The sequence below is a fragment of the Lipotes vexillifer genome, unplaced genomic scaffold (assembly GCF_000442215.2).
Source record: "Lipotes vexillifer unplaced genomic scaffold, Lipotes_vexillifer_v1.1 scaffold312, whole genome shotgun sequence".
Classification (NCBI taxonomy): domain Eukaryota; kingdom Metazoa; phylum Chordata; class Mammalia; order Artiodactyla; family Lipotidae; genus Lipotes; species Lipotes vexillifer.
Window position 1 is genome coordinate 352005 of NW_006789251.1, and position 11713 is coordinate 363717.

At 45.9% G+C, this 11713-nt stretch overlaps 1 protein-coding gene across 1 annotated transcript in view; it reads right to left on the bottom strand.

The window, feature by feature from the left end:
- ZNF462 (zinc finger protein 462) overlaps nt 1-11713 on the bottom strand; it is a 109113-nt gene that overhangs the window by 847 nt on the left and 96553 nt on the right. The window contains exons 11-12 of the mRNA XM_007462442.1: nt 6025-6157; nt 1058-1181 (exon numbers count right to left, since the gene is read on the bottom strand). Of these exons, the coding sequence (XP_007462504.1) occupies nt 1058-1181; nt 6025-6157 (257 nt within the window). The remainder of the gene's footprint in view (nt 1-1057; nt 1182-6024; nt 6158-11713) is intronic.

Here is an 11713-nt window from a genome sequence, read left to right on the forward strand (position 1 = left end):
TTTTTTTTTTTTTTTTTCTAGTTACACAAAAAACATTCATGTCCTTATTTCTCTGATCCTAAAAAGGTCTTGGGGTCTTACAAGTATGAACTGTGAGTGATTTATCCTTGCTACCTGTTATGCTTAGGTCATATATTTCTGGTATCTTATCAAAAAGTTGAACCTATAAAAATATCCATCATACTATGTTTTGATTATACCATGCTTTGATTCCAGATCAACATAATTATTTTATGTCCCCTCCTGTACTGGGAACAATATAATATAAATCATAAGCGGTCATAGCAAGAACTGCCTTATGCTCAGACCCATCAGAGGAACCTAGAAGCTTGGAGATTTGCTGTATTTATTCGGACTAAAAGAGCAACTCAGGTATTACAGATTTAATGGATAGGTCCAGTAACAAATCATAGAAACAACAAAAAGCAAAAACCTGAAGACGGGACCCATGTCCTGGGGAGCTTAGTTACATTCTCTGAAGTTAGATGCTTCACGTTTCTGGGCATTTTCTGCTGGAAGGACCAACTCTTAGGTTCTCCCAGCGTCTGCTGGGCTCTAAGTGCCTTATCTAGGGGACAATTTCATGTTCAAGGATCTTATGAGTGCTCTACAGGTATGCTCCCACCTACCTGGGAGGCAGGCAGAAGCGGGCTCTGTCCCCGAGGCAGAGCATTGAAGGCACCAAGAGGTGCGTGGGAAGGTTCAAGGCCACTCAGGGAATGAGTCATCACAGAGGCAGGAACAGAAGCCAGATCTTTGGACCCCGGTCCACGCTCTATCAGAGAACGTCATGCTAATGAAAGCTGAAGGGACACGGGCTGGAGAGAGCGCTACACTTCTACACGAGGGCTTGAGCGGGATCTGTCATTCGTAAAGATGATCTTTCCTCCTTTGACTTGTGTCTGGGTGACCATTTAAAAACCAGCGGAAAGGTAGAAACCCAGTTCGTTACAACTGCCTCTCCTCCCATGCCCGGAAGTGTGACACAGAGGGGTCTATGTATTATCAGGAGAAACCGCCACCTCGCACGATGGGCGAAGGCCTTCATGGGACTTACATGCCGTGTCTCAGCACGTGCCTTTCCCACTCAGAGCCCTGGGAAAACGCCCGTCCGCAAAATTCACATGGAAAACGCTTCTCAGTGTTGATAGCAGCCCCACGGTCAGAAAATCTCATCAGATCTGTGAGGAGAAAGCAGAGGTGTTACCTGTGTGCCGGGGAGCGGGCAGAAGTCAACATCCACTAGGAAACCTCCTCTCCTACCTTCCCTCCCAAAGCCATTCAGTGAAACCAATTTCCAGATTCCTTACTCTTTCTCCTACTGGCTTTTCACCGAACGATATTTCTTGAAACTCTCTCAAGAACTGTCCCTGTGGTTCCCGAGCCCCAGGTGTCCTCACCTCCCAGTGGCTTCCATCACAAATAACCTGGGTCTGTCTTGCCTGAAGAACCCCTTCTGTCCATTCCAATGGCATCTGAGCATTTTTTTCCCTATCAAATCTCTCCCTTCTGTGATGCTCTGTTATCAGTGCCTCAAGTTTAGCATGTATTCATTTTCTATTTGACACAAGTTTATCTCCTCTCACTAAAAAAGCACCAGGTCAGGAAAAGCGTGGTTAAGACCTCAAGGCTTCGACACAATCCAAGGAAGGCTGAGGACTCACGACTGGTGATCATCTGCCATGGATATCAGAATCAACACCTCCCAGGGTGACTGCGAGCACTGAATGAGACCTGTAAGCAAAGAACCTAGCAGGAGTGAGTCCCGGGCATCAGGGAGGCTGGAATGTGAAAGCGTGTCCTCAGCTAGTAAGGGCTCCTGGCCAGCTGCCCGGCACCTATGCCTCAATCAGTATGTGTGTGTGTGTGTGTGTGTATATATATATATATATATATATATATTTGGCGAGGGGGGGGGGGCGCCGTGTTGGGTCTTTGTTGCCGCATAGAGGCTTTCTCTAGTTGTGGCGAGCAGGGGCTACTCTTCGTTGCAGTGCGCGGGCTTCTCATTGCAGAGCACAGGCTCTAGGCGTATGGGCTTCAGTAGGTGCGGTGCACGGGCTTCAGTAGTTGTGGCTCGCGGGCTCTAGAGCACAGTCTGAGTAGTTGTGGTGCACGGGCTTAGTTGCTCCGCGGCATGTGGGAATCTTCCCAGACCAGGGCTCGAACCTGTGTCCCCTGCGTTGGCAGGCAGATTCTTAACCGCTGAGCCACCAGAGAAGTCCAATTGGTGTATTCTTGAACATGGGGATATGCACACACTTCTGGATAGCTCTGTTGTTAATATCAAATGTTGACTGTCGTTTTATTTCCTCCACGGCCCTGGGCACACGTGAGTGGTCTGATAAACGTGGACTGGCTGGCTAATTGTTTACAGGCCACGCCTCCTGGCAAACTCAAAGATGAGGGCTTATATGGCCTTTGTGTTATCCTGAGTCCCAAGCCCATATGTCTTTGATTATACCAGAGGGCCAAATCTTTACGTGCATAATAAATAGCAGGACCTAGACGGCTCTGCAGCCACGCTGCAAAGTGAGGGCAGCACACAGGGAAATGTTGATCATCTCTGCGTATCTGATCGCTGTGTGTCTGTACCTACAAGATGTTACAGGAGGATGTCTCCTGGTTGAAACGCTCCGTCTGATAAAAATGCTCAGGATGACGTTAACAGGCTAGGTGTCTCTACGCTGCCTTCACCTTCAGCACAAAAAGCTCTGTGAATGGGGCCAGTTTTAACAAAAGATGAAACATTTTCTCACAAATTAAGAAGATCACCACACAAGCCATTAAAAATAATTGCACAGACTACCTTCCTTGATTCTTTTCATTGGAAATGAGACAGCACCATCTGCCCTGCGCATTAATTCCTTAGCAGGGATTATCTTGGGCAAGAAATCAGCAGAATGCCTTCCTAACTCCTCCCAGCTGCATAATGAGAGGGGGTGGGGAGGGTCCTGCTTGGGTTCATGTTGATTTCTTCACGCCTGGTTTCTTCTCTTTCAGATTCCCTCTGAGCTGCCTTCTGAGGCAGGACCTGCAATGTGGCCACAGTCAGTCCCCTCCCTGGTTCTCGTGCTGGGAAAGGACGCTGGGAACGGGGTGGCTCCAAGGACGTGAGCCCCCTGAACTGAGCGCCCGATGAGCACCTACACTGCCAACGCGGGGCCTGCCCCTGGCACACGCACTCGCTTACCCTTAGGAAACATGAAACCAGCCACCTATTCTTTCCAAGGGCTCATGCTGTTTCATCCTCAAAGGAGGAGGCCAGTCATTACCTGTCACACATCAAATGGCTCTCCATTAGCCCCAAGAGCTGTGCTAAAGCCACCTCCCGCTCTCTACTCCTGGAAGACAGAACGTCTGGCAAAAACACCCCGAGGCTATTGTGTGCCGGTTCTTCTGGTTGGCAAGAATACACCTGATGGTGGAAAATTGATTCAAAGGCAATGAGACAAAGGAGGCTGTTCTTTCAAGGATCCGGCGAGGGGTACGGGAAGGTTTTGGCTAGTAATTCCCATTAGCGTTACTAGAAGTGACTCATGTAATTCCCCCACCCGCTGAGAGAGGAATACAGGCTTCTCCACCCCAAGATGTTTTTCCCCATGCTGTTAAGGCTCATGAATGTGGATGCTAAACTTTCCAGGGACAGGCGATCAGACGCCATGAAGTTCTTTGCAGGCAAACAGAGCTGGTCTGATGCCACAGTGCCCGTGCGAGGGGGCGGCCAGGCTGGGCAAGCAAGGGAGCGTGCCTGGTGCTCTCACAGCTATAACTGCCATTTATCCTAGAGGCGTCACGGGGGAGGAGGGGACTAAAAGAGGTTCTTGCCTCTGCAGTACTTAGAACCTGTAAAATCACGTGTGCTCGGCTCTAGAGATTCAAAAGTCATGGTACCCAGTGAGGAATAATTCATTTCCTGGAGCGGAACGGTAGGGCACCGAGCACCATGAAGAAAAGGAGCCTGTGTACCCTCTGTCACAAGCACCCTCTTCCAGAGAACTCTGGAAACAGTGCACAGACGTTAAAGAATTCATCACTAAGAACATATCTGTGAAATGCTAAAAGTAAATAAAGGAAAAGAAAATTTAAAAACCATGCTTCTCAGATCACAGCCATTTTCCTTGTAAGAAACAGATCACTACAGCCCCTACTAATAAAAGTTGTAACATGACAAGGGCAATCAGTCTATATGGTGTGGGTGTTCTATTTATCCATTTACCATGGGCATGGGGGTTCAGGAGCCAAACTGGATCCCCACTCAGCGAATCTGTGGTCTCCTACTATGGCAGAGGTAAAAGATGGTGGGTGAGGGGATGGGGCTGGAAGTCAGGGCAAGTCAGGAAGAACAGGGAGAACCGCAGGGGGAACGGCCACCAAGTCGGCTTCCTTAGGCTTGCAGACTGACCAAGCAAGAAAAACCAAGAAATTCCGCAAAAGTGCCCCTTAGAGTGAGGCCCTAAGGGCCACTGGACTGACAGAATTCAGGGGCAGGTTCCCTTCAATGAGGAACACCCCGCTGTCCAAAGGGTAGGGGAGATGGTGTGTAGCGTAAAAGATGTTTTGCCTTTGGAGCCAGAAGACTTAGACTCAACCTCCAGTGGTTTTTTTTTTTTTTTGGTTTTTTTTTAAAACTTTGAACAAGCTCTTAAGTACCCCGGGCCTTTGTTTCCCCATTTGTAAAAATGGCAATAATACCATCTACATTGCAGGGTTTTATCATTATTATTAGCTGGTTACTATGTTCTAGGAACTAGACTAACGTTTGTGTGCTATCTCATTTAAGATTTACACAACCCTAGGAAGTGACACTGTTATTATTAGGATGATGAATGCATAAAGAGATAAAATAATTTACCCAAAGTCATATAACCAACAAGCGCGACTGGGAGCCAAATCCAGGCAGACCAACTGCAGAGCCTCTAACATTATGTAAGGTTAAGGAAAAAAGGTATAAAACCCACCAGCACTGGGCCTGGCACATCATGATGCTCAGTAATGGCAACTAGTACCATTCTTCTCATCACTGGGATGATGTCTATCACATTTATTTCTCAGGTCTACGTTATCCATGTGCTTTTGATAAATCTGCAACAACTAAAGTAAGATATCCCGGGCTTCCCTGGTGGCACAGCGGTTGAGAGTCCGCCTGCCGATGCAGGGGACATGGGTTCGTGCCCCGGTCCGGGAGGATCCCACATGCCGTGGAGCGGCTGGACCCGTGAGCCACGGCCACTGAGCCTGCTCATCCAGAGCCTGCGCTCCGCAGCGGGAGAGGCCGCAACGGTGAGAGGCCCTTGTACCGAAAAATAAAAAAATAAAAAAAAAAATAAAAAAAAAATAAAGTAAGATATCCCAACCTATATTCTTTACGTAGAGTCTTGGGTTTTCCACAAGATTCTATGTTGAGCAATACAGAATACCAACTCTAGATCATGTAAACGTATGTCTACCACTAAATATACTTTGAAAAACTTCACTTTGAAAATAATGATAGACTCGCAGAAACTCATACAAAAATACCACAAAACCTTTCCCTGCAAACACAGCCAAATAAAAGCCCCTGGTCTCTCTCTTTACAAAGCAAAAGCAGTAGCAAGGGGGGTATGAGGAGGATGGTGCAGAAGGACACATGGAGAGAGCTCAAGCCCCCTGCAGCTCCCCCCAGCCCAGCAGTGCGCGCCCCAGCAGAAGCAATTTTAAATAAGCGTTCCACTGGAAGCTCATTTACATTCCTCAGTAGCTTTTACAGGACCATCCATCTTGCTGTCTGTCCTTATTCTGCAGATTCCCAAGATACCAGTTTTCCTGAATAAAAAACCAATCATCGCCACGTATTTTTTTTACCGAATGTATTTCCTGGGAGTTTCTAGAGCCGGTACTAGTTTACAAGACACAGCCCCTGGTGTGTTTCTTAAGTCAGTCCATTCCTTCTGGTGCCCCTATAACAACCTTCTGCCTCCCGCTGTATCTCAGCACGGCCGGGCTGGGTGCCAGCTGGGGCTCAGGGGGCGGAGGGGGACCTACCTCTGCCGTCAGCCTTGCTGTTCATTTCTTCTTCCTTGTCCTCCTCGTCACTGCTGGAGCTCTCCATCTTCTCCTTCATCTGTTCCAGCTGATCCAAGTTAACTCGTCCAACCAGCTCAAAGTTACGGCTTACCTGAAACAGACCCAAACAGACAGTGGAATCACAAACCACGACTGAATGCGGTTCTCCCTGGAGGACAGAACTTCCCGCCGTCATTTACCTGTGGGTGTGCTTTTAGAGCCAGGACCAAATAACCCCAGTGCCTAAGAGGTCCTTTCTTCTCTCTCAGAGGTGTACCTGCCGTTTACTTCCACATTCATTTTCACCGGAAGTGTCAACACCGGACCTTCCTTACCGAATTCAGTAAGAAACGTGAGCTACCGTCAGCAGAAAATCAAAAGCATCGTGAAGCCCGGGGTGTGGAACAGGTGTCCAATAAACATTTTTGGAGTTGAATTCAAGGATGTACCTTCTGTAAACTACCCCAATTGTGGTTTCCTTCCCCTTTCTGGGAATGGGGCCTTTTCTGATTTTGGCTTTTGGAAACACGTCTAAGAAGTGTCATACACGCGTATTTATGAAGTTACGTTTCTGGAGGTGAGGTGACTCTGTAAGTAACTTGAAGACTAGCGGAGTCACAACATTTCCACCTCGAGCCTATCAAGCTGGAGGCCTATGGGCTGTCCTAGCTTTGACCAAATGACAGCTGTTCGATTCCTAACTCCAGTTTAGATGTAAGACAATAACATTGGTACTGTTTAGTGTTACTACTGTTTCTGAAGCTGACCACAGCCTACTCATCACAGCTGGGGATTATCTGAGAAAAATCTAGATGACAAATCCCTAAAAACCCTTTTAAAGTGTTAACGATGGCTGATTTTTGTTTACATAAAACGTGGTTAGGATAATGCGGGAATCCAAACTGTCTTCTAAGTATCATCCAAGAGAAATAAAAATCCACCCTGAGAAAACTCTGTAAGGATGTTCTGTTTGGGGTTCTCATGTCAATGGCAGCACAAAATGCAACCTCTTCAATTAATCTATTGCCAGAATTTCTTCAGTTGCATGGGTAGAATTATCAGCAAGGACAGCACAGGAGTCTAGCCAATAAAATGGCTCAAACCAATACAGTGATGGGTTCCGTGCTTCCCCTGTGGGGACCAGGGAAGGGGCCCATGGAGATAAATAAGACCCGGTTCTGGCCTCCGGAGGCTCAGAGTTTAGTTGAGGAGGGAAGACAGACTTCATTAATGAGACTCCAAGGCAGATTTCCATAGCTGCTACAGGACAGGGAGAGAGAGTAATGAGGGCGCAGGAGAGGACAGGGAGAATTTACAAGACAGTTCCAAAATATTCCCTGGGACCAGCCTGGAACAAAGATGTGCTGAGCACCACCAATTCCATATGCCTGGCAGATGGAAACATCATCATCAACTGTGACAAATGCGAGAGAAAGAGCCTCAGAGCATCAGGGCCAACAGACAGTGCTGTGAAAAAGCTTAACACCGCCCCCATCACATCATGTTGGGGGTCGGCCGCGTTGAAAAGGAGCAAGAACCCTCGGGATGAAAGCTCTCTTAAAGCAAGAGAAACAATCCACTGAATGAAATCCATGAAATCAGTTGACTTGGAAAACAACTCAGCATGAGGGTGGAAAAGACCTCTTCGTCACTCTCAGCACTACACCCTCAGAGAAGGCAAATCCCTGTTTTGCTCATGAAAAAAAGTTTTAAAAATGAATAGACTAAGGCGAAGAGGAGGAAGTCAAGTTGGAATCTTTCTTCCTCTCTGAGTTCACAGTATCAGCCGGCAAAGGACTTTTGAACAAAGTACCTTCCCAATTAGGGCTTCATCTATTTACTATCCTCACTCCTACCGACCTATATAGATTTTTAAAAATTTGTAACACAGACCTGAGCACAAGTTTCGGGTTCGCCGTGAACCATGAGACTCCGGGCAAATTACTGAACATAAATGTCCTCAGTGTCCTTGTTTGTAAAAGGGGGCCAGCATAGTATCCAAAACACAATAAATAGTTCACCAAATTGTGGTTTCCTTCCCCTTTCTGGGAATGTGGCCTTTTCCGATTTTGGCTTTTGGAAACATGTATAAGTATCGTAAGTGCATATTTATGAAGTTATGTTTCACCACAAAGTCTACATTTTAATCAAATAGCATTTATGACAAAGATGTGAATAAAAGTTTTCTGGGTTGCCAGTTTTTTTCAGGAAAAGGAGGCAAGATTCCAACTGGCCTAATTTCAAAATATGCAAAGAAACAATATTTTGAAATGATCAGTACTTTTAAAAGGCAGCCTCTTCCAATAGCTTTCTCCCTGCTTCAGCCAGGGCAACTATAAGCATGTAGAAGGGGCAGGAGAGGTGGGCACTGCCAGCAAACCAAAAAAAAAGAAACCAAGAAAGACCAAAAAACAATCCTCAAACATCTTTAATCCAGCAGTTTGCATTCATTCATTCATTCAGGACTCCCAGGGGCCCTGCTGTATGCCAGGCCCTGTGCCTATCAAGGAACTCACAGTGACAGAAGGAGATCTGTCACCAAACCAAATGTTATTTTTTCTTTTCCTCCTTCCTGTTTCTTTTCCTTTTACAGGAAAACTGTTAGCATTTTGGATTCTGCACAATTTTATGAGTACATGACATTTTCATGGTATAACGTTCACCGGGGGCTCACCGAGGATTTATTTGTCCTGAAGATTTCTAAAATCTTTGTTTAAAAATAAAAATGAAAAATTTTGCTATGTAATTAGAGGATTTTAAATTAAAAACTCTTTATAGGGTTGAGTTCTTACTATACTTTAAATCTCCAAACCAGCAATCCAGGGTTAATCTTCATACAAAAGGAAGACTCCTTGCTGCACTTCTGAGCCACCGTCTCTTTCCTGTATTATTGCAAGCCCCTTCCCTCCCTCCCTGCTGACTTCCCAGCGTCCATTCTCACCACCTCTTGCATCTAACCTCCAGGGTGGTCTGACAGAGTGATTTTTTTTTTTAAAAATTAAATCTGCTCATGTCAGACTCCACTTGCCCTGAGGATGAAACCCCAATTTCTTACTGGGCTTTACATGTCCCCCCGACTATCATCTTACCCCTTGGCCCACCCTGCCCTCACACTGACTGCCCTTTGCTCCCACCGCCCTCAGCTTATTGAGGTCCCTGGAACAGGCCAAGCTCTTGACTTTGTGCCTCTCTCTGCAGAGGCTATGTCCTCTGTGTGAAATTCTCTCAAGCCTGCCTCGCTCACATGGTGTCTCCTCAGCCTTCCAGCATCGCTCCAATGTCACTGTATCTGGGGGACCTTCCCTCAACACCTCCTGGGTTAAACTTCCTTGCTCTAGGCTTCCACAGCACCCTCCCCTCCCCTTTCATAACTCAGTGACTGTACAGCCCAGGGGACTAGATTCAATACCTTGTAATAACCTATATATGTATGTAGAACTGAATCACTTTGCTGTACATCCAAAACTAACAAACACTGTAAATCAACAATGGTGCGATTAAAAAAACCCTCAGAAATTAACTGTTTCTGGCCTGCCTCCCCAACAGAACTGCAAACTCCATGAAGACAAACACCCTGCAGCTTATTCACAGCCAGATCTGCACTGGCCAGCGCAGTGTCCAGATTAGAGCAGGCACGGTTCTCACCTCTTGGATACTGGGTGTCTGCATTTTCATTTATTATATTTTTCTGTACTATAAATGTTTACAAAGAAAAACTAGAAAACAGAAAAAACTCATTTAAAATCCAACGACCTACATGAAGAACCTAGGGGTAAGACGGGAATAAAGACACAGACCTACTAGAGCATGGACTTGAGGATATGGGGAGGGGGAAGGGTAAGCTGTGACGAAGTGAGAGAGTGGCATGGACATATATACACTACCAAACGTAAAATAGACAGCTAGTGGGAAGCAGCCGCATAGCACAGGGAGATCAGCTAGGTGGTTTGTGAGCACCTAGAGGAGTGGGATAGGGAGGGTGGGAGGGAGGGAGACGCAAGAGGGAAGAGATATGGGAACATATGTATATGTATAACTGATTCACTTTGTTATAAGGGGCTCACCGAGGATTTATTTGTCCTGAAGATTTCTAAAATCTTTGTTTAAAAATAAAAATGAAAAATTTTGCTATGTAATTAGAGGATTTTAAATTAAAAACTCTTTATAGGGTTGAGTTCTTACTATACTTTAAATCTCCAAACCAGCAATCCAGGGTTAATCTTCATACAAAAGGAAGACTCCTTGCTGCACTTCTGAGCCACCGTCTCTTTCCTGTATTATTGCAAGCCCCTTCCCTCCCTCCCTGCTGACTTCCCAGCGTCCATTCTCACCACCTCTTGCATCTAACCTCCAGGGTGGTCTGACAGAGTGATTTTTTTTTTTAAAAATTAAATCTGCTCATGTCAGACTCCACTTGCCCTGAGGATGAAACCCCAATTTCTTACTGGGCTTTACATGTCCCCCCGACTATCATCTTACCCCTTGGCCCACCCTGCCCTCACACTGACTGCCCTTTGCTCCCACCGCCCTCAGCTTATTGAGGTCCCTGGAACAGGCCAAGCTCTTGACTTTGTGCCTCTCTCTGCAGAGGCTATGTCCTCTGTGTGAAATTCTCTCAAGCCTGCCTCGCTCACATGGTGTCTCCTCAGCCTTCCAGCATCGCTCCAATGTCACTGTATCTGGGGGACCTTCCCTCAACACCTCCTGGGTTAAACTTCCTTGCTCTAGGCTTCCACAGCACCCTCCCCTCCCCTTTCATAACTCAGTGACTGTACAGCCCAGGGGACTAGATTCAATACCTTGTAATAACCTATATATGTATGTAGAACTGAATCACTTTGCTGTACATCCAAAACTAACAAACACTGTAAATCAACAATGGTGCGATTAAAAAAACCCTCAGAAATTAACTGTTTCTGGCCTGCCTCCCCAACAGAACTGCAAACTCCATGAAGACAAACACCCTGCAGCTTATTCACAGCCAGATCTGCACTGGCCAGCGCAGTGTCCAGATTAGAGCAGGCACGGTTCTCACCTCTTGGATACTGGGTGTCTGCATTTTCATTTATTATATTTTTCTGTACTATAAATGTTTACAAAGAAAAACTAGAAAACAGAAAAAACTCATTTAAAATCCAACGACCTACATGAAGAACCTAGGGGTAAGACGGGAATAAAGACACAGACCTACTAGAGCATGGACTTGAGGATATGGGGAGGGGGAAGGGTAAGCTGTGACGAAGTGAGAGAGTGGCATGGACATATATACACTACCAAACGTAAAATAGACAGCTAGTGGGAAGCAGCCGCATAGCACAGGGAGATCAGCTAGGTGGTTTGTGAGCACCTAGAGGAGTGGGATAGGGAGGGTGGGAGGGAGGGAGACGCAAGAGGGAAGAGATATGGGAACATATGTATATGTATAACTGAATCACTCTGTTATAAAGCAGAAACACACCACTGTAAAGCAATTATACTCCAATAAAGATATTAAAAAAATTAAAAAAATAAAATCCAACGACCTATACATAATACCTGTGAACAAGTAGTTGCATTTCTGTATTCCTGTTCTCTATTCACAGATGATTTACAGTGCTGCTTTTTGATGCATGGTATGGCATAAATATCAATCTCTGTATACATCCTTTTTTTTTTTTTTTTTTTTGGG